Below are 23,020 nucleotides of genomic sequence, written 5' to 3' on the forward strand. Positions count from 1 at the left end.
CATATTTACAGACACAAATCTAGTGACTTGACAGGATGTTAAGAGATTCCTTTATCACTAAAACACAGAATTAACAGATACATGAAATAACATACTTGATAAGAATATCAAACAGGAAACAGTTTAGCTGGACATTCAAAAAGGTTTTCTTTATTTATTTTGTTTCCTTATTTTGCCTGTTCATTGCGTTACACCCTGTATAGTGAAGTCAGGCCAAAGTCCACAAACCATCATAGTCACAACTGCAACTATTGCATAAATACAAAGCAACATACAGGTGATGCTCAAAACGTGAATGACTTGAATGAAACACGAAAGAGGTTACAGTACGCAATGGCAAGAAAAAACTAAATGTAAAACATTCACAGCAAAAAAAGTAACGACAACTCGTGTTTTTTTTCTTCTTTTTTCGGTCAGCTTTGGTTTCATATGTTGCAGTCTCACAACAACCTTAATCAAAAACTTAAAACATGGTTTCACATGACAACAAACGGGTGTTACAGAGGGGGTGGGGGGAAACTGACATGTACCATGAGGGTCACGTTGACAAAAAATGCTTAAGCAAAAAAATAAAAATAAAAAAGGACGAAAAGGAAGAAGGAGACAACGATGAGACAAGTGTGACCCCGGGGTTTATGTTGACACTGAATGTGTCTCACACTCGCCTGACCAAAAGAAAAGCACCAGATTTTAGGCATCCAGATGAGGTACTTAATGTTCAACAACGCAAGTAAACTTTTCACTGATGGGTCATGATTGGTTCTTTCCTCACAGCAACAATGTTTCTGTTTAACGTGTCTTCATCAAGATTGAGAATAATTAACAAAACCACAAAAAGGAGTAAAAATATACAGTAAGCTCTCATTAGCTCATAAAAGTTTTTCTAACAATAAATATGTAAAGTAAGTTCAGAGAAGAATAACCACACGCGCACACACAACTTCAATCAGTCTGAAAAAAGGTAAACCAAAAAGGTCCGACGTGAATGTTTGTGTGCTAAAACTTAACGTGTAGATTCGACTTGTAAAGGGAAAATCTCCCTTTCCAAGAGCTTCATATATGACCTTTATTCAAGCAATGATACTGTATTTATATAGAAATGTTTTAATAAATGTGCAGTGCTAAGTAATAAGGATTAAAGTCATTTATTATAACACAACCTCTGGTTTTCTATAGATAGTATTTATTGGCTTTGTCCCTGCCCATTCAAAAACAAAATGCTAAATAAGCCAACTCTTAAACTGGGAAAACAAGTTTGAGAAGAAGTGTGCTTTTGTCAGTGCCCACACTGAATAGATATAAAGTGTTGATTTGAATCATTGCTGGTATATTTCCTTATACTCTTTTTTTCTTTTTAAACAACCACATGCATTTACATCTATGTATTAAAGATAACTTTTTTCCTTTATATTTGAAAATCAAAACAAATCCAAAGGGCATTTGCATTCGTAAACCTTTATTCGCTCCCCGAATTGGTGTTTCGCAGCAGTTGAGTTTGTCAGTGTCGGGTATGTCCGAGTGAAATGTTGAGTGGGTTTTAAGTTAATGTCCGAGTGCCTGTGGGTGGGTGGGTGGGGGTTCGTGGGTTCCCTGTTCTCTCCCGAAGGCTTTCACAGTTTGTCCGTGTCGGGAAAGGAAAACAGAATTAAAAGAGAACTGTAAGAGAGAGGAGTCCTGCCCCCCCCGCAGACAGCCTCCCGCCCCGCTTCTGTCACTCGTCGTCGTCGTCTTCCTCCTCTTCGCCGTCGGACAAAGAGGCGCAGGGGCGGATCTGCCGGTAGCCGTCTAGCCACTTCTCCACCATCTGGGTGACGAGTGGGTGGTTGCGGCGGCGGGAGCTTTTCTGAAGAGAAACCAAAACCCCGCCCTCCGTTACACAGCAGTCCAACCACTCCCGCAGCAGCTTCTCCTGTTGCTCTTCGTTACCCATCTGAGGGACAAGGGGAAACAGACATGGCCATTAGGGGGGGGGGGTGGTGGGGGCGTTATCACTACTCTAAACACAGGAAATCATGTTCTCCCGCTGAAGCTCGGTCTGCTCACACAGACGAGACAAACCTGCAAGTAATGGGATTTCATGTCCTAACAAAAAACGCATCAATCGTAAGAGAAATCAAAAGGATAAACAAGGAATGGTGTATACACAGTGGGGGGGGGGGGGAAGGTCCTTACTTCCTGTGCAGACAGGAAGTGAATGTGAAGCAGCTTCCTTTCGCTGTCCACTAGCGGCAGGAATGTGACGGTCACGTCGTCGTCTGTGTTGAGGTTGGCGCCCGCGCCACGATTGTCAAACCCGTCGTTCTCCATGGCCACCAGCGCTGAGAAGTGGCCCCGCGTGTAGCCCAGAGCGATGGGGCTCTTCCAGCAGAAACTCTGCTCCCACAAAAGGGGCAAGTACACCCCTGGAGAGAGGAGAAGGAAGGAGAAATAGTGTTTAATGGTTTTCAAAGAAATACATTATGTCTTTATGAAAATCTAAATTAACAGACGGGGGTAAAGGTAAGAGATGTTATTATATGGCATGTGATTAGCATATTTTTGAGTGCCATTACTTTTTTAAAGCAATTTTACGGTTGTTATTGCACAGTAATAATAATTTATACTTCATTAATCCCGCAAGGGGAAATTCCAATGTTTTCACTCTGTTGTTATTATTACACACAGGTCTGAATTACACACACATGCTCAGAACCTATACATGCACTAATGGAGAGACGTCAGAGTGAGGGAGCTGCCCATGGAAAGGTGCTCCGAGCAATTAGGGGTTCTGTGCCTTGCTCAAGGGCACCTTGGCAGTGCCCAGAAGGTGAACTGGCACCTCTCCAGCTACCAGTCCACCACCATACTTTGGTCCAATGGGGATTTGAACCAGCAACCCAACTCCCCAGACTGAGCTACTGCCACCCCCTTCAGTCTTGAGCTTAAATACCTACAGTAATCCAGTATGTATGTACTGGACAAAGAACAAGTGACTGCAGTTATGTCAAGTGTGATAAATCACTTTACTGTCGAGCAAATATATATATTCTTTTATTGTTTTCTCACTTTTCTGTGATCAGACAGGTGCACTGCAAGTTGCGTCTTTTTGTGATTCTTGCTAGGTAACCATCGAATCACCCATCTTAAGCAAACCGTTATTTTGCTGTGAAGCAAAACGCTTCACTCTCATTGAAAACACTTTTAAAAAGGCCGCCCCGTGCTGCTAAAATGCCCTCTGTCTGATCGGGGCCTAAAATATATTGATACAAACATTCCACCACTGGAAATGTTGAAACACTTTGTCAACTACAGAATGGCGTACTGGTTATGCACAAAACAAAGCAGAAAACATCTGCTCATCTTTCACATATTTCTTCAGTTCCATAAGACACAAAGCAGCTCTCTCAACACATGGCTACTTCTGTTACGGACACCCCAAATAAGAAGCCTGTCTGTTTAGCTACTCTTTTCTTCCAGTAACCACTGTGCTTTTACTGGGTTCACTTGGTCACCACTTTAACTAAGTTCCCCTCCCCTCTCTATAGGCGCCCATATAAACACGCCTCCCTCTGTGTGTTTTACATCGGCTCCTGGCAACTGTAAATCACGGCTCCATCAGGTAGGCTTTACAGTTATAGCAGTTGGCCATTACAGAGCACTTTCATCGTCCCCTGTGCAGCATCACTCAGCAGACAAACTGAAAGGCTGTTTTTACTGCGAGCCATAAACGTAGATCTGCTCTCCACGCTCACAGGATTGTTTCTGATGGTTTACACATGTTCGTGTGTGTGTGTGTGTGTGTGTGTGTGTGTGTGTGTGTGTGTGTGTGTGTGTGTGTGTGTGTGTGTGTGAGACACTTCACAGCATCTATGTGTGCGCCTATGCAGTGTTAGAATGTAACTCTGTACATTTACATTTAAGTACTGTACTTGAGTACAAATTGGAGGTACTTGTATTTTATGCAACTTTATACTCCACTTTACAGTATCTGAGAAAAATATTGTACTTTTTACTCACAGCTATAGGTGCTAGTTCATTTCTCATACCCTTCCTGTCCAGTGAAAACATCTGCATCTCTACATGTGGGAATTTTCAATTGATTTTGCAATAAACTGAGGGATAAAGTGTTCCTTTATGGATTGAGAAAATTCTACTATTTCTTCAGCTAAATTAACCATTTAAAAACCCTCTTGGATCAGCTGGAAATTGCATCGTCCCACACCTGGAAACAGGGCTCTTTTTCTGACACCATGAAAAGTTGACTTTTAGAGCTACGTGGTTCTCACAGGACAGCATACAATATAAAGTAGTTAAAATAAGCACACCTTACAGCAGTAAAATGCAACGTACACATTGATGCAGCATACATAGGAATCATCATATTTAATAGCAATAGTTTCAAGATGTTTTACTGGGGGGTTAGGTGTACATGCAATATGTTTTTACCACAAAATGTGTGCAATTTATGGTTGTGACTGGTACAATTGGTGCTGTATTGTTTTGTTAATAACAGGGCTGAAACGATTCCTCGAGTAACTCGAATAATTCGATTACTAAAAAAACCTCAATGCAAAATGATTTGCCTCGAAGCTTTGTTTAATCAACGTTACCAACGTTGTATCGCTCACGGTGTTTCCGCACGGATCATTATTACGGTCGCACACCGGGCTGACGCTGCTGGCAACACATGCCATGTAGACTGACGGCGCAGATTACAAAATGAAGAAAGGGAGCGTAAATAGAGAGGGGCTAAGAGAAGAAACAGGCTGGAGAAAACAACAGAAAGTGTCCAAAGTTTGGAATCAGTTCCAACGTAATTAAAACGAAAACTCTGTACAGTGTGTCTACTGCGAAATCGAACTAGCTTACCGCAATAATAGCACGACGTCAATGCTTCAGCATCTCAATAGAAAACATTGAGTCTAACTTAATCATCCATTCCACGAAGCGGACCCGACAAAAGTAAATCACAGAGTCGTATGGACGATGAAACCACACCAAACACAACACCTACCAAAAACAAAGACAAGAAAATACGTAGCGGTGACCACAATTTGATCTAAAGAGCCGACTTGTTGACTATCCCTTTGGAAAAACACACCAAACGCACAAACAACTGATCAACGATCTACTAGCATAAGTGTAACAGAGCTGTGTGACATTGTAATCAAATATATAAATTAAAATAGGTTGAGTATAACTTATATATACTTATAAGCCTATATACAAATCAGTCTCAGGTTGAAACTTGTAGTTCTGAAGTTGCACAACTTAAGGTAATGTTTAATGTATGCCTTAGTTTGAGGTTGTTATTGCATTTAAGAATTTTTTTTTTCTTTAAAGTGTAATATGGCACTTAACCGCACTTAATAGGTTTAGTTTTTTGAGAGATGATATTGTAAGCAATGTAGGCAATACAATTTTTGCTTTTTCTGAAAATTAAACCAAACTATTTGTACATTATTGCTCTTCAATTAAACAAAAGTATTTCTTATCTGATTACTCGATTAATCGATGGAATAATTGGTACTCAATTACTAAAATAATCGATAGATGCAGCCCTAGTTTATAACTGTCAAGGCATTATTTATGTGGACTGCTTGGAGTCCAAAACTAATTTCCCTAAAAAGGAGAATAAAGTATATCGTATCGTACTTCCATGCTTTTACTTAAAGGTTCTGTACTTGACATTTAGACAAATAATTTAATAATTTAATTTAAACAAATATTTGCCATATAAAAATATAGTGGAGTAATGTTGCCTGAGCAGAGAATGAAGTCACAATCCCTCAGTGCGTGTTGTAATCTGAGCTTCTTTGTTGTTTGTAATGATCCGGCCACCGTGCATTTTAGTGCATGTGGCCGTGAAAAAAAGAAGTAGGCGTTTCACGTATTTGGGAACGGTCTGTGAGAGCCATGTGGAGGCAATCCCAGCACGCTGTTTGTGTCAGTATTTCGAGTACAGCCCCTTTAAGGTTTTGAATGCAGGACTTTTACTTGTAGTGGAGTATATAACACTCCAGTGTGGTATTTTGTACTTTTATTTAAGTTAAGTATCTGAATACTTCTTCCACCACTGCGCCAATGACAGGTGGGTGTGTTTTGTTGTGTTGTTTGTTATTTTGAGTCACACTGTACTAAAATACCCCTTAAATGAAAGACACTAGCCTAATACATGTTGTAAATAGCAATTACTGACAGTTCAGAGTGGCAGTTATGTCAGCTATGTCAGCTATGCAGACACATGCAGGCTGGAACTATTTCACAAAGGAAATCTAGTCCTTCTACGGCCACTGGAATGGAGCTGCACTCAACATTTAATGAGCTTTAACCCAAACAACTGTAGTCCAAACAGTCAACTAACTTACCTTGAAAACGGGTGTACCCAAGCGTTTCTCCACGGAAACTTTTGTAATACTTCACTCCATAGACGATAATAGGCCTACGAAGTATGTGTGCAAGAACAAAAATGTGGGTCTGCTCCAAGCTGGATCCTGGCTGTAAAAGAAAAAGGCCCAGCAAGTGTTAAAAAGTGAAAAACTCACAATTACTGTGCTTTCATACCCAGATTTAATGAGATATAATAACAACCCGCCCAAAATCCTTAGGCTATGAAGTCACATGGAGCAGTGAGAGGCAGAGAAGTGCTGATGACAGGCAGATGCACTTTCAAAGGGCATTACAGATTAAGTTTACTGCAGTAAGAGCAGTAAAGCTTCTTGCATAATTCATACATCATTAGTGTGTCACATTTAAAGCACATCAAGCGCCTGTCCTCCATATTAATGTGTGTGTTTGCTTTCATGTGCATGTACCTGACTAGCCAGGGAAAGGATGAAAGCCCAGTCTTCTTGCCACTGTTCCTCCCGAAGCGAAAAGTGCAGGCCGAAGCTCTGGGAATACCAAGACTCCCACTCCTTCCAGCGTGTGTAAAACCTGCACACACACACACACACACACACACACACACACACACACACACACACACACACTTTTGTCTCTTGACATTTATTGACCTATCTGTGCAGAAAGGGGTGTGACTGCTATTTATTTCTGTTGTGGTTAAGGTTGGATGGCAATTACTCTTTATATCTAAATAGTAATATTCTCACTGCAAAAAAAAAAAAAAAAAAAAATTCACACTGGGTTGTTGTGTTCCAATGGAATCGGTTTCAGGCCTTAAAATGTTCAAGTGCTCCCAACTTTACACTCGAGTAAGAGTTTATTAATCTCCTTTCAAAATTTGTTTGACTGGTCTAAATCCCTAGTAAAAGCCTCTCATTTCTAGATCAAAGTCTCAGATCTCTGCCTGAGCCGGCAATCCAGACTTTGGATTCTTGGTATATATCCCAACCTCTAAACCACATGTCCCAATTTCCAACATAGTCATGCAATCCTAAAAGGGGGGAAAAAAACGTAACTTGAGACCATTACATATCAAATTTTAGCTTTTTCAGTGTCCTTGAGCAAGACACTAAAATGCAACCATGTTCATGTTTTGTAAAATTACTGTGTAAAACAGTGGGCTAAATTAAATGGATAAACATGGGTAAGATATGAATTATTTGCTCATGCTGCAATGGTCGAGACAATGTAAAAACACCTGTATGTATTCAGTCTGCGATAGATAGATAGATAGATAGATAGATAGATAGATAGATAGCAGTATATTTACCTTGCCCAAATTAAGGTGCTAGCTTATTAAAAACATTCTCATGTGGGCACCAACCTATCCAGCACAGATGAAGTCAGTACTTTTCTACTATTGATGTGTGGTGCATTATGTCACTCAGTCTGCTAAAAACAGTATGAAAGTGCCTAAGACTAGGTGCAAATTATGCATACTGTACTGTACAGTACTGTTCACAGGTTGTGTTTTAAAGGACTATAACACACTGTTAGATGTACTCCTAGTCCGCGGTCTGCAGGCCTTACCAATGAGAACAGTCATGCAGGCTGTCGTGGAGGGTCTTGCGGAGCACTGAGTCTTTGTCATAGATGCCCCATGTAGCCTGCAGCACAGAGTCGAGGAGACAGTCCCCAGCCGTGCGATTCCACAGGGCGTACAATCTACTGTCCAACCTGGTCCCAAGTTCCAGGGACCAGTTAATGATGGGAGACTCCTCTTCCAGTTCTAAACAAGAGGGGAGGAGAAGTTGAGTGTTGGATCTCTTTGAAAAACCTCAGTGGTACTAACTGTGAAATGTGTGAGGGTTGTATAGAGGCCATAGTGTTTTTTTCCCACGTTGCAAAATAGGGATGACATTTGAAAGGACTGTTTGGGAGAGTGTGGTAATGATTATTCACACCTGTGAAAATAGATCTGACATAACAATGTTTACATAGGACTGCATGTACACCACAAAACCGGATGACAGTGTGAGGTTACGGCAGGAACCCGATCAGATATACAGTGTTCAGTTATCTCTTCCTATACATGCTAATATTAATGGCAGAAACATGTTGCAAAGTGAAGCGAAGTAAAAGAATAAACAGTTTTTTGTGGCATGACATCTATTTATTGACAAAACCCATGTAAATATCAAAACCAGCAAACCGTTCGCATTAGCAGTGACCTAACACAACTCTGCTTTGACTGATGAAAAGGGATCAGTACACAGGAAGACTTTGATCGATGAGATCAAATTAAAAACAGTGAGGCTGAAGAATATGCATGCCTGGTTTCCCGTGCATCTCTTTTGTGTGTGTTGTAGGATATATGTTTATATAACAAAAACAGGTATTATTGATGATGCGTCCATTGAACAGGCATTAGCTTGCCGGGTTCTTAAAATCACATTTGTGTTTGACAGACACACACACACACACACACACACACACACACACACACACACACACACACACACACACACACACACACACACACACACACACACACACACACACACACACACACACACACACACACACACACACACACACACACACACACACACGAAGACTTTTGGAAATACAACAAGCAAATGGAGATCATCACTCTGGAAGACAAGTACAATCGTACAGTGATATAGAACAAAATGAGCTGCAAAGAGAATAAGTTAACATTCAAAGACAAGTCTGAAAAGAATGAGAAAGTCACTGTGATGCAGCAAGAGAATAACATCCACAAGACCAAATCATTGGTACAAAAAGAAAAAGATGTCTGTGCCCAAGAGGAGATCTCTGAGGGGGACAAGGTCCTCCAACAACTTACAGGTGACTTGGAAGACAAGTTCCAAACAGAGGGGTCAGACTATCTGGGTGCTTGCTTGGACCTTTACTTGAAGCCTTGGAGAGGCTGAACAGCGCCTTGCTCAGTCAGACAGAACAACTTCCAATGAGCTGCAAAGACGATAACCTGACATTTGAAGAGGTGTCCATAAAGGACAAGGATGAGAGGGCAGAGAAAGTCCCTGTGATGCCGCAAGAAGATACAACTCAGGAGCCTGATTCAATGGTACAAAAAGAAAATTATGTCGGCACCCAGGAGGAGCTCAAGATCTCTGAGGGAGACAACGTCCTCAAACAAGAAACGTGAATTGGAAAAAAGCTTCCAACAGAGTGTTCAGCCTGTGTGGATAGGCTTGAATCTAAACTTGAAGCTTTGGAGAGTCATAACAAGGTTGTGAGCAATATGGTGGAGCAGCTTAAAATGCCTTATGAGCATATGGCTGAAAAGAACATGGCAGAGAATAGAGAAAAAGAGGAACAGCAAAATGTAACTCAGGAGCTCAACATCAAGCTCCAAACCGACAAGGATTTGTGTACGCAGCAGCAGCTGAAGGCCTCTGAGAGGGAGAAAATCCTTGGCCGTGAAATAGATGACCTTTGAGAGACCCTCCAAAAAAAGATGATGAGGACAGTAAAAGGCCTACCTTCAAGAGCTAGAAGACATGAAACTGTGCTACAAAGGTAAGACCTTGATATTCCATGATATGTTAGAGAAATTAAAAAGGCAGAAAGAGCACATAAGGAGGCTATTAAGGAAGAGCAGTTACAAAAAAATCCAGGCGCTCAACATTAAGGTTCGACGGCAACAGGATTTCTGCATCCAGCAGAAGGGGAGGGCCTCTAAGAAGGAGAAGATGCTTTCCCTGAAGCTAGAGGAGCTGGAAGAAAAGCTCTCATGCTATGAGAAATGGGCTAACTCAGACTGCCACGTTTAACTTAGACGATGACAACAATGAGGAAGGTTTGGGGAAGCAGAAACAGCCCAAGAAGCGTAAAGGGTGGGGAAAAAGTTGCTTATGACATCAAACCCTGGCATTGGGGTAAAAAGTAGAAGATAAAACTCTTGTACTTTAGTACTAGGTTGACATTTTTTGAATTGCACTTAACAAAAAGTGTATAAACAATTCGCTATGTCAAACTATTACTTAGAAAAGGGCAGCACGGTGGTCATTGGTTGGCAGTGTGGCCTCACAGCAACGAGGGTCTTAGTTTTTAATCTACCACGTGCTTGTTTCAATAAAAATATTAGCATTTTAATGTCCGTTATGGCAAAATCATGAATATGATCACACTTATCACGCTGCTTTGCCTTGTGAAGCTCAATCTCTTTAAGCTTCCTTGCTGCTTGCAGCTGAACAGACGTAACATTATGACGATGTTGATTTTATTCAGTTTAAAATCAGACTAAGCATTGAAATGAATAAAATGATTCTGGGCATAATTAAAGCTTCTAGGATTGATCTTTCTTGCATTATGCTAGATTGCTACCATGATACATTCCTATATTTGTGTGTGTGTGTGTGTGTGTGTGTGTGTGTGTGTGTGTGTGTGTGTGTGTGTGTGTGTGTGTGTGTGTGTGTGTGTGTGTGTGTGTGTGTGTGTGTGTGTGTGTGTGTGTGTGTGTGTGTGCTGAGAGGAAGTACAATCATTCAATGGGGATCAGAGAAATCCCTAAAACACCATTAGGGTGATTAGGGCAGACGCAACTGGTACACACGATAAAGACAGACCTCCTGGCAGAGTGACAAGCAGGCAGGAAAAACGCTGTGTTGGCAAGAGGGAAAAGTAATGAACACTGGCCGTATTCTGCAGCCTTCCCATTATAGTACACAGTTTGTGAGGGTGCTCCCTCTGGTTGCCAAGCCAGACCATCATTGTCATCTTGGATCTAGTTTCTCTCTCAAAGCTATTGCATCTGTAAGTCATGAAGTTGATATAGTAAATATTTCACCTTTTTGTACGTCTCGGTCCAGCACCTCATCAAACAGTTTCTCCTGAACTGCTGGGGGCAAGTCCTCAATGTCTGACACACAAAAAAAAGAAGAGAACAAAATGACAGAAATCAAAAAAGGGCATTATTAGAGGGGACACAGGTGCACAGTTTTATTCATATTTTATTTGATGAATGTTTAAATCTCTTCTTAAACTAGCAATAATACTTACTGAAAATGTAATTACTGAATAGGCCAACTAAAAACATTTTTCTGTAGTGGCTCATTTCAACTCAAGCCACTATGTTTTGTTTTCTTTCCACAATGGCCACTGGCTTACACTGAATGCTTGGAGCTCTTGTCAACACAGTAGCTTATTCTTTAGCTAAAATAAATGAATGCAGTGACTTTGTGGAACTGAACAGAATGGCTTTCTATAATGGCCAGGATCCAATTTCTGCATTGTCCTGAACACTCTACATAACAAATATCCTCAGCTTAGCTACCAGCAACAGACTGGACCATAAATAGAATAGAATGAAATTTTACAGAAATTGCACTGAATGCATGCAATTTTACAGTCACTGGCAAAATTGCTAAATATAGCTTTGTTATGAACAAGAGACATTGTTGGCCATATACTCAGTATGCAAGAACAATACTCAAACAGTGAGCCAGAGGTAGCCTCCGTCTTCTGCAGTTGGAAACAGGCAACTGCAGAATTCTGACCCCTTAGCATCCAAACAACAAGGAATTTCATACACCACCAGTAAACAAAACAAGCATTCTACACATGGCAAGCCAGAGGGGATGGCTAGACTGGGTTTCTTCAGCTACAGAGTTTGAAGTTAACCTTAATTCAAAACTTAATTCAAGTTTAAGTTGCCCTTATACAAAACACAGAAAGTACACTTTGACAGCTTCTGGAATTCATGATATGACGTTCATGTCTATTGTTTATAGACATTAGCATATTTGTTTGTGGTGCTGACCTGCAGGCAGGGTGAAGGTCACCAAGTCAGTGAGGAAATAGCAGGTGAAGTCTCCTTTGCGCTGGTGGAGAGAGGCTGCCACCTCACGACGGATCTGCTCCGTTAGCTCAGGACACACCATGGCTGGAATACACTTGGCTGCCTGTTGGGACACCTGCAGAGAGGAGAGGATAATGGTAAGGAAGTATAATCTAAATCAAAAAGAGTATATGAGACAGAGGCTGATAATTGAGCGAGAGAATTTCTATTTCTAAGTAACCAAAAAACATTAAAACAATAGCTAATGCAAAAACAGCTTTCAAGGTAGTTAAGCTGCATGCTGTGACCAACTGTATCACACAGTGGTCTAAGATTTGTAAAATTACTAAGAAAGGCTACTAGAGAGAAATTAGAAGGCTAAGATGCAAAATGATGACAGGATGGTAAACTTGAGACAATCTCAGATGTCTTGCAGTTTAAATACATTCCTAAAGTAGAGAAGACTTCTGACGATGCCATTAAATAAAGAATGACTGCTTTCTGGGGGGGAAGGTTTTGGTTGTACGAATTACAGTATTTGGTTTAGGCTAGTGATGGCTGCTGAATAACAGTTTGGCACATGTTGTATACAGTGAGAACACCGTGGCTCTAAGTGAAATTATTTTTCCAGCATAGTTGACTAAGTGATCTGATCTAATTTTACTTTCACTGATCTAATCTAATTTGCCTCTAGGACAACACGAGGACATTTTTTTTTTAATCTGTGTCTGTTGTTCAAGCAGCTTTAAAGCATTTCAGGGCATGAGCCAGAGGTTACTCTCTGACCCCCTCTGAAAAGAAACTGGGACAGTGACTCAGTGTGGGAGGAGAGGTGTGTATAAAGATAATCTGGGATCACAGTGCTGACGGCAAGCGAGTTGCAATCAACCCCATCACATGCACACTACACACACATACACACACACAACAAGCCTTCTTGTTACATAGACACACCAGGAAATACACATTTTTAACAAAATACTCAATATAACAAATAAAAACACGAAATCATTACAAATATAGGAACGGCTATATTACATCGCAGACTTCCTTTAAGCACAGAGAGGAGTGTGCGGTTGAATTCCAGTCCCTTTCCTCTCTACAGACCCTTTGCCCTTGTGATTCCTCCTGACTGATCTCATTGGATGTTGAGATTTAGAGACTGAAGAAACAGCTGAATCGCTGACCCAGAAACAAGCACTGCTGCAATCACACCCATAATTCAAGGGTGTATTTTTCACTGGAGACCCTCCAGTTTTTACAATATAGTATTTGGTCTCATCATTCTCTTTTAAAGCTTGTAAATTGTACAAAATTTAAGCTTTTTTATTTTATTTTTTATTTTTTTTTATTACAGGTGGAATGGAAGCATGAGAAATTTGAGTAATGTAACACAGCTAATAACTGAGAAAATACATTTTGTATTTGTTGCACAGAATGATCCACATTGATCTATCTACCAGCATGCATAGTTGGTGTTTATACCGGCAGAGTCTAGCGTGTGGCCGCAGTGTAAACAGAATTTAAAAAGATACTTCTTCATCAGCCAATACCTGGGGCAAGTGATTCCTGAATTATACTAATAATCTACTAGTTGTGTCTACTGACCTCTGTAAGTAACACAGCCAGCATGTCCTGTCTCTGGAAGCGGATGGCTAGGTGAACCAGCGTGAAGCCATCATCAAATGCTGAGGGCCGATTTAATAGGCGCACCTCGTCTGATGTTAGCTGTCGTGCGATGTCACCTCCCGATGACTTGTAGGCCTCCACAGCTGCCAGGTCACCTTCCACAACACCTTTCAATCAAAGAGGAAGGCAAAAGGTCACATTAATATATCACATGATTAAACCTTTTCTATGATACTTTTAAATAGTAAACAAGTAAACATTTGCCATATTAGAACAAGTGGGCAGTTTGCAAAAAAGAACATTTTGCATTTAATTAGAAGTCAACACAACTTCACATTTTTAGAGTGTTTTACTTTGAATGGAGACCTTCTAAACACAGAATTAGCAGCATATGGATTTATATAAATCAAAAGATCTGAAAGTAAAACAAAAAGGAGTTTATTAGTTAACTTTTTGTTTTCATCTTAAATGCGTGTACTTTGTAGGCTGGTGAACTTGTTGATCACTGTGGTTAAAATCACATCATGACCGAGCACATTGGATATAAAAGTTAACTATCCTAAGATTCCTAAGAACAACCTGAGGACATTCTCTGCTCAAACAAAGTATAAAATATTAGAGATCAGAATGTTCTTTTTCTCTGTGACAGCTGTAACAGCTTTGAGACTTCAATGACTTGGAAGTCGAGGGGAAAAGACAATATGCCGCCACTTGTAATCTGTCAGTTATTTTTTTTTCCCCCTCTTAATCTTCAGGCTTAGATCTTAGCGTCAGGGTTAAAGGATGCGTTTGATCCGACAGATGCAGGTGTTTTCTTTTCTTTTTTGACACAAAGTGTAAATATTACTGTCCGACAGAAGCTATTTATGTCAACCACCAGCACACTAACTCAAGCGCTGATCTATTCAACAAGACAGTCAAACTATTAGGGGTGGGGGGAAAAACGATATTTGTAGCTCGATATTCACCGTGGTAATACTGTATCGATACACGGACGTCAAATATCGATCTTTTACTATATAAATTGCACATGAAAATGTTACTTTTTTTTTTTTTTTTTTTTTTTTTTTACACACTGACTACCTGGATGCTCAGCTGTGAAGTTGAACTTTTTCTGTGGGTGGTTGAATGATCAGCTCGTCACAAGAAAAAGTTCAGAAGGTTTCAGCACCCTTTCCAGCCTCCATTGCTGCGATACAGCAACACAGTTAGTTAAAGCCAACGTTATTATCTATTGAAAAAGAATAATCTATGTGGCCGTGTGTGTCATTATGACAAAATGAAATCAAACCTTAAAGTGGAAACATTTCTAGCATTATACAGTAAAGGCCCATGTAGTATTCGCTCGTACATTTGACAGCAAACACTGTTGAGCTTTTGTTCTCACGTCAAAGGACCACACACAATGCTCAGCTGCGTGTGTGTGAGTGAGAGCAAGAGCGAGAGAGACACAGAGTGGGTGGAAGGACTCGTTGTGCCATGTGGAGCTGGCTAGCACTGTGAGAGATCAGGAGAGAAACTACACAATAGCAGCGCAGTGGGATAGAGAGGGATCACACAACCACTTTCCACAAAACACTCCTTTAGTGCGGGTGTGCCTGTAGCCCTGCGGTCAGTTCTGAACCCACAGATCTTTTAGAGAACACAAAAAGCGCAAATATGCAAACGGCCGTACACTTAATGACAAAGGAGAAAGGTATTGAATCAGGCTTAAGGATGCTGGTCTTTTCCCTCCACACAGTACATGTTCTTTCCTTTCATTAATGTGGATAGTGTTCGCCTCGATCATAGGAAAATAAACAGACCAATGTTGGTATTCCAACCATCCACTTCAGTAAGTAATAAACTAAATGTAATTGTTGGTTAAAAAAGTGAATAAGGCTTGAGATGTTCAAATAGTTTGGGTTTTCTTTGCTGTTCCATATACGTATTCTGGTTTATCAGTTTGTCAAACTAAGCATTAGGGGTGTGAAAAAAACAAAACAAAAAAAAACGATTCCCATTCGAATCGCGATTCAAGCTCTACCGATTCATATTCATATTTTTTTTTATTTTTTAAATTGTATGTCTACTGCAAATCACATGGGAAAAGTAACTAAATTTACATACTGCAAAGGTGAGCTTTTTACAACGTCTTTAAACAAGCAAAATAATGTGCAAATAAGGAGATTATTTCACTGATTAAAAAACTAATAGTTTTCTATCTACTGTGGTGTAGGTTGTACCCAATTTGTTTGTTGCTTTCGGACAAAAGTGATAAATGTACCTGTAAATGTTTTGTCAGGATAATTTCCTTTGTAATAGTAGCAATCTGCCTCCTTTTGTAGTGTTTCAAGATACTGACACTGATTTCAAGAGACTTACTGAAACCTGCACTGGAGACAAGTACAATTATCTCACCCCATTGGCAGAACTGAAAATAAGTATTGAGGGCTGAATCTGACCTGGTACTAGTTGTGAAGGTGGAAGTTATATATAGTGAGTTTAGGGAGTTGATCTTGGGTCATCCACAGAAGGTCGCCCCTAAAGTGTGGATATAGTATATAAGCCTATATATAGTGTGTAGTTATCCGAGACTTATTTATTTTTTACTTCTGTTGCATGGGTCATGCTATTTTTAGTGAAGGAAAGTAGAGCACCAATCAAAACTTTGAGGCCACTGTTTACAAACACTGAGGTCTATAGTCAATGACAGGAAACACTTCCTAGCAACAGAGGACAGACTCACTTGCATCTCCTCAGCACTCACATCTATGGCCTCTGAAACTGTAGCTGGGTCACACCTCATTCATTCATTCATTCATTCACTATACTATGAGAATTAAAACTAGGTAGTTTGCTATATCGTGAGCAGTAAATTGGGATATCAAATACTTTTGACTCATCATCACCTTGTGTCACTGCTGACAGATGTGGTGAGGCATTAGTGTAACTTGTGTGTCATTTCAAGACCATAGGCGAAAAATAGCATTGTGCAACTATCGATATATTCTCAAGACCAAATGATTAATCGAGGAAATAATAAGCAGATATTTGTCATAAAAAGAATTGGCCACGGCAGACCCAAACTTATCCAAAGTACACATGATAACTTTGATGGCAAATAGGGATGGATTTCTGACGCGGCTTAGATTTAATTTCCTTCAAGGGACAATGGAAACATTTCTGATAAGATAAGAAGAGCTAACACTGCATATGCTCAAAGAAATCAAACCCACTCACATCAGACACTCTGACCAGACAAGACTTGGTCCCAAGGGGACAAGCCACACAGACTGAATGGATTCACCCTGTCACATGCAGTAATAGACCCAGTGTAGGACCAGAAGCATACTCACTATAGTGATGTTTTTCTGACATTCAGATCTGATTATCCCTTTGCTTTAAAGAATGTAGCGGCATGAAAACCTGTATGACTATTCATCGCTGCAAGGGCTTCATTGGGATATCAAATGCATGTGTGACTGTCAAATTTGTGCTGTCAGTGTAACACAAAAGAATTGTCTGTTAAAGAGACATATTATGAAAAAGAACTGGAGGTTGAGTGGGTGTGCAGAACAAACTCTATGTAGCCATAATAAGGCAGGAAAACAAGTGAGTGGGGGGGGGGGGGGAGAAATCACTAGTTGTTCTTAAAATGTTCATCCTCCCTCCCACTCCACATTCACAGTGTGGGTGGCTGGACACTGTTTGTGTAGTGAAGTTTTACACTATCTGAATACAGGGGATTTCTAAGCATACAGTATATCTGCATCAGTAGGACACAAACCATAATCACCTGGACTTGGCTATATAATCTGCATTTCAACCAATTACCTTGGAGGTGGTAGAACCATTTTAAGCATTGACACAAATTCTAAAAAAAAAAAAAAAAAAAAGCAGTCATAGTTTTAGTCCTATTTTACGTAAATGTGTGTTTTAAATAAATAAAGTGTTTTAAATGTGCATTGTTTGGTTAATGTTGAGCATTTTCAAAGGAAAAGTTGTTGCTTTGTGACAGACGATAAAGTTGATCTAATCTTATTTCACAGTCACATTATTCTCTGTTGGCCTACCTCACATCATTCAGTTGGCTCATTGCCCACCTCATAACAAAAGTTAAATTTACCTCAACAAAAATCATATATTCTTGAAACTCACCAACACAGGCATTGAGGAACAGCCAATCAGTCCTTCTCATTCTGTTCTTAATCTGCTTCAGTTTTTTGAAATCCACTTCCAGCTCCTCTTTGCTCCCAATCCCAGCCCCTGATGCCAGTTCAATCCTCTGAAAGTCCATGTTCACCTCTGACTCCCGTTTTGAGGTCGGGGGTGACCTCCTTTGGCTGCTGCTACAACCCACCACCCCACTTAGCACACTCCCTACTCCTTGCCCAACCACATGGCCAACAACACTCTCAGGTTCTGATGCCAGCTCGATGGGTTCTGCTAGCAGACTATTTGGCCTGGGATGGTCGCACACCACACACTTGAGTGCCTTGGCCCAGTTCTCGTAAGTGCAGGCAGTGCAGGTCCAGTGTTGTGCATGAGTGTTGAGCCTGTTACGGTCATTATATTCCTCACAGGGGTCTGTAGTGGTGGCCGGGGAAGCCAGGCGGCATCCAGAGCCTGAGGTCTGGGGTGATTCTGTGGGGCTGCGTGGCTGCTGGGTATGATGTCCCTGATGGGATGCATGTTGCCCATGCTGTTGTTGTTGAGCCTGTTGCCTCTGGCACAAGCACTGGGTGCAACGGATGGCCCGAGGCCAGTTCAAGTAGGTGCACATCTGGCACGACCACTTGCTACTAGTCTCAGGTACATCAGCAATGCGTACACGGGGTCGGGCACTGGAGTCTGGACAAATAAGTAAGCTGGAGCCCCCCTGGGTTGGGCTGTTGCTGAGGCCTGCAGGGTCCCACTGGTGCAGACTGGCATCCAGAGCTGGGCTGCTCTTGAAGGGCTCCTCAGTAATGATGGCACCCCCACTGGGCCTCTGAGCGCGGCACATGGTGCACTTGATGGCTGACGGCCAGTTCTCGTATGTGCAGTATTCACAGGCCCACTTGGCAACCAGCTCGGTCATCGTCGCACCACCGCAGAGGGAGGCTTCCTGCCGTTCAGAGGGGTTCTCAGCTTGGCAGATCCACTCTTAAGGAGATCACACAGCAAGCTGTACACTAGGGAACAAAGGAAAAAAACGGTACTTTAGCAAAACGCTTTGATCTTATGCCAAATAAACATACTTAACTACACTACATAATAAAAAAAAAATACAAAACAAAATAACTTATAACTAAAAAAAAAATAAACACTTCTCAAATGTTAAATGATTAACACTGGAGATAAATGTTTCTGCATTCAAACTTTCCAGGTTTTCAGTGGTAAATCTCTCCAATTGTGCACATTACACAAAACATAGACAAAGCATGCTTTATTACAGCCACATGTGCCACTCAGCCGTCAAACACTTGCAAAAATCTACAGTGCTGTTTGCTCTTGACCTGTCTTAAATTTGCAGCAAATATCAAAAGGGAGCAATCAATGTTAAGACACCCTCAAAGCAAAGTGCCAGGATGAAGTCTTGACTGCAACACTGAATCTCCGCGGCTCTATTAAAACCTGACACTGGCTTTAAACGCATACAGTAAGTTATATACACCCGACAAATTCGCCCCAACAGATATGGGTAACAAGAGGACATAATGAAACCAGACACCCAGCAGGGAGGCGCGTGACTGGTTACGACACTTACTGATGCACTGAAATTGAATTCGCCCCAAAGCCACATAATTATGAAAGTTAACGTGTGCCCGTGTTACATTCTGAACAGTATTTACGAGACAAAAGCTAACGTAATTAAATAAAGCTGGCTCGCTGGGACAGTTTACAGAAGAGTTGTTGTTACTGTGTTTACACCACGCCTCCAAGTTTACCAACACACCGTGAGGTATTCAACACTTTTGAGAGATAACGTTTCGTAATCGGTTACGATTCCTACAGAGCTGCAGGTTTTGTACGCAAAGCTAACAAAAAATAATAAACGCACTGGAACCTTGCACATGTTTAACAGCTAAGTTAATCACGTCCAACCTGTTTAACGTTACTGATGCACAAAATGCATACATTTGCCTGAAATAAACAGTTTAACTCAAATGAGCAGTCGACTAGTGTCATGTGTGCATTTGCAGCTGACAATACTTAACTAACAAAACTAGCTAACGTTACTAACGCTGTATCGTGTGTCAACAGACCCACGGAGCGAGCTAACGTTAGCTGTATGTTATCTTACATGACAACTAAGCTAACGTTACGTTGGTTCGGGTTACCAGCCAGGAATTAAAGCCAAGCTAGCTGGCGGCTCGCTAACATTACGGGATTATATTGTGCCCCATTCTGCCTGTAACGTTAACCGTTTGAGAGGCCCTTATCAACTCTACAAAGATGAGATAAACCCTTAACGCTACCCGTGTTTTGTTTACACTCCTCAGTCTCCCACTGTGGCCAAAACAAATGGAGCTTCGCCCCCAAAACCACAGAAACCCACTACAATCCGAACTCAGGCTTCTCTCACTTGGCCGACACAAACCGCATATTTACTTATTTGTGCGCCGTTAACTTGGCAGTTGAAGGTCCATACATACCGCGGAGCAAGAACCCCCCCTAGTCCCGTCCCTCGGCCGTCTGCTTTGACGCTTTAAATCATTTTCATCCTTTTCCCCGATTCCCAAACACCAAGCTGACGGGCTTTAATGGCGGCACAGGGGAAGGGAAGCAACCGAAGCAGGACTAAAAAATACACTACGAGGGAGAGCAGAGAGCTCTCTGGGCCGTTACAGTCAGAGGCAGGATCAGGGTTTACCACCTGAATCTGCCAACCAATCTGATTGGTGGATTTTTATGTATCCCTTGACACTGACCAATCACATACTAGGTCTTCATTCCAACTGTTAAAAGGCTTCGTGAAAGCAAAACAGGCTCGAATGTAACAGTAATAGCGACGGCAGATTTCCGTTTAGAGAGGATTTTCATTTAGGCGATGGGTCCAGTTAGTTACAGTAAAAATATGTTTGTTTTTAATTGTGCATCGCAATTTGTTGCATCTTTGGCAAGCAACCACGTGGTATCCCCTCAAACGGGATAAGGGGATGATGTCATCGTAAAAATACTGCAGCAAGCAGTCTGCAGTAATGCATGACAGCTTGAGCAAGTTCTCAGCGCTCAATTGTTATTACTGACGGGCGCTTGGCGTCTACACACTCCGAAGCCAAAAATTTATTTGCACCATAATTAATACTTTACCCAGTAATTTGTTCACCTGCAAAAAAATGGGATGCACTGATGCAACTCTTGTTTACAAGAAAGCCCGTCACACTTGAATGTGAGGTCATTGAAACAAACACCAGTAAGTTTTGCGCATAGAAATACACATCCAAAATAAATGAATAAGATATGTTTTTTGGAGAACGCTAAACAAAAAATGGTTTCCAGTCATTCTATGCTATAACCTGCAAAATACATGTTCAAAAATAAGAGAATGTAACAATATGCATTTTAAAGAGTTTTAAAATCTCTTGCACATTTAAAGTGATATTCTATTTACTGCAATAACAAAACAAAGGCACATCATAGCACATATCTCATTTATTGTCCCCCACTTATAAGAACAATATTCTCCGTGCTCGTCCAAGCAAGCTCTGGTCTACTTTCGTCAAGTACACATCGTCCAGATAAAAGCTGAGAAGTTTGAAGCTGTGCACTGGACTTTGTGCTGTCAGGGAGGTGTTGATGTTGCAATGGCATACTCAGGGAAGGAAGGAAAGGGTCACCCCCTACATTAAGAGTACATGAGTGAACATTTCTACTTAGATGGAACTTGAAAGCTATAGGATCCTAACAATGTTACTCCTCTCAAGCTTTAGAACAGTGGCCCTCAGCATCAGAGCCCTGCTGGTTTTCATTCTGGCTATCAAGTCAGGATTACACCTGGGGATGTCAGCTTGAAAGACTTAAAAAAGCAATCATCTAGGGACTGAGGGCAAGGATTAAGATTGAGGACCAACATTGAGAACTGCTGCTCTATACCACCACAACACTCAACTGAGACAAGCTTATACAGTAAGTGTTGTTTAAATGTTAACACCCCCCCTTGTCTACTATACATTCATTATATATTTCCTTATTATATTCCAGTACTTAAAAGGAAACAATATTCCTACCAAACTGATTTTGTCATTTATTTTAACATTGTGTGATTGTGTTACTCTGGGTGATTATTACTTAACATTTTGAGTGCCAGTCCCCGATAAGTGATGCGTTGGCAATACACATCAGGGCAAATAAAATGAGGCAAAAACCATGACATAAAAACAGTCTGTGTAAAAAAACAAACAAAACAAAAAAGCTTGTTCACAAGGCAAAGCTTCTCCCACCACAAAATGTCTTCATTTGTGAGTGCAACATCCTTCATGTGCAGTGCAAACGTCTGCCCATGCTGAATACAAGTGTCTAGAATCGAAGTTGTCTTCAAACAGGCCAAGATGTTTTTAAAAAGTAATCTGCATGTCAGTCATGCTCATCATACCACCTCTGCATTGCAGGAAGTATACAGTTATAATTCCAGTTTTGAATAATAAAGCAAGCGACGTCACAGCTGCAACCATGAGATGCAGATCCACTCAGAAGTTGTCAGTGAAAGAAAAAAAGCTTTAGGAAGCAGTGAAGACGGTTTCAGATAGACATAACACCACACCATGGAATGGGAGTCATTTACCTGCAGGACTTTAAAAAGAAAGCTGGAAGCCGATTATTGCAAACACAACACAGTTTGTTATACCCCTCAAGAGAGATCTGTGAATGTGTTCTGTGTGCAGATAGAAACTGCCCCGAGTGGAAGGCACTGTATACTGAAGCAAGTTCACGAGGTTTTCATCACATTATCCAGGTCCATACACGTACATATACAGTAACATCGACCCAACCAGGTCAGAATACACAAGGTCTGCTGTCGATTATGCCAAGACAGGCAGATGATTGCTCGCTCTCTGTTCCCAAGGTTACAATTCACACACACTACAGGGGGTATCGGCCTTCCATTTTGACTTTAATAGAGAACAAGTCAGTGAGAAGTGAGCTTGAGTGGTTATATGATCACGGTTGGTAGCATTGGAGACAACCAGCACTGTGAAGTGGAAATAGCAGCCAGGGTTTTATATGAAGAAGAACAGACAGATGCAGTATTTTAGTGGTAGCTGTCTGTGTTGC

General features: G+C 41.0%; 2 protein-coding genes across 3 annotated transcripts in view; both read right to left on the minus strand.

Moving 5' to 3' along the window:
- Window positions 1-1,571: 1,571 nt before the first annotated feature.
- On the minus strand, window positions 1,572-21,295 carry zranb1b (zinc finger, RAN-binding domain containing 1b). Its single transcript, XM_028602837.1, has 10 exons — window positions 20,401-21,295; window positions 17,921-18,936; window positions 13,760-13,947; window positions 12,134-12,287; window positions 11,162-11,233; window positions 7,915-8,113; window positions 6,795-6,915; window positions 6,348-6,477; window positions 2,173-2,402; window positions 1,572-1,930 (listed from the first exon to the last, which is right to left on the minus strand). The coding sequence occupies exons 2-10, from the start codon at window positions 18,840-18,842 to the stop codon at window positions 1,712-1,714; spliced, it is 2,235 nt and encodes a 744-aa protein (XP_028458638.1). The 5' UTR covers window positions 18,843-18,936; window positions 20,401-21,295; the 3' UTR covers window positions 1,572-1,711.
- Window positions 21,296-21,382: 87 nt separating this feature from the next.
- abraxas2 (abraxas 2, BRISC complex subunit) overlaps window positions 21,383-23,020 on the minus strand; it is a 15,297-nt gene continuing 13,659 nt past the window's right edge. For both annotated transcript variants that reach the window (XM_028602839.1, XM_028602838.1), the window contains exon 9: window positions 21,383-23,020. This exon is cut by the window's right edge and continues 1,515 nt beyond it. The gene's annotated coding sequence lies outside the window, so the exon portion shown is untranslated.

The sequence above is a fragment of the Perca flavescens genome, chromosome 17, assembly GCF_004354835.1.
Source record: "Perca flavescens isolate YP-PL-M2 chromosome 17, PFLA_1.0, whole genome shotgun sequence".
NCBI lineage: Eukaryota > Metazoa > Chordata > Actinopteri > Perciformes > Percidae > Perca > Perca flavescens.

What these genes read in the sequence shown, in the direction of transcription:
- zranb1b (XM_028602837.1), bottom strand. Translation starts at nt 18,842, where the DNA reads ATGACCGAGCTGGTTGCCAAGTGGGCCTGTGAATACTGCACATACGAG. An exon ending in TGGCTGTGTTACTTACAGAG is followed by an intron (nt 12,288 to 13,759) that starts GTCAGTAGACAC and finishes TCCTCTCTGCAG; the next exon opens with GTGTCCCAACAGGCAGCCAA. An exon ending in ACTTCCTGTCTGCACAGGAA is followed by an intron (nt 1,931 to 2,172) that starts GTAAGGACCTTC and finishes CTTGTCCCTCAG; the next exon opens with ATGGGTAACGAAGAGCAACA.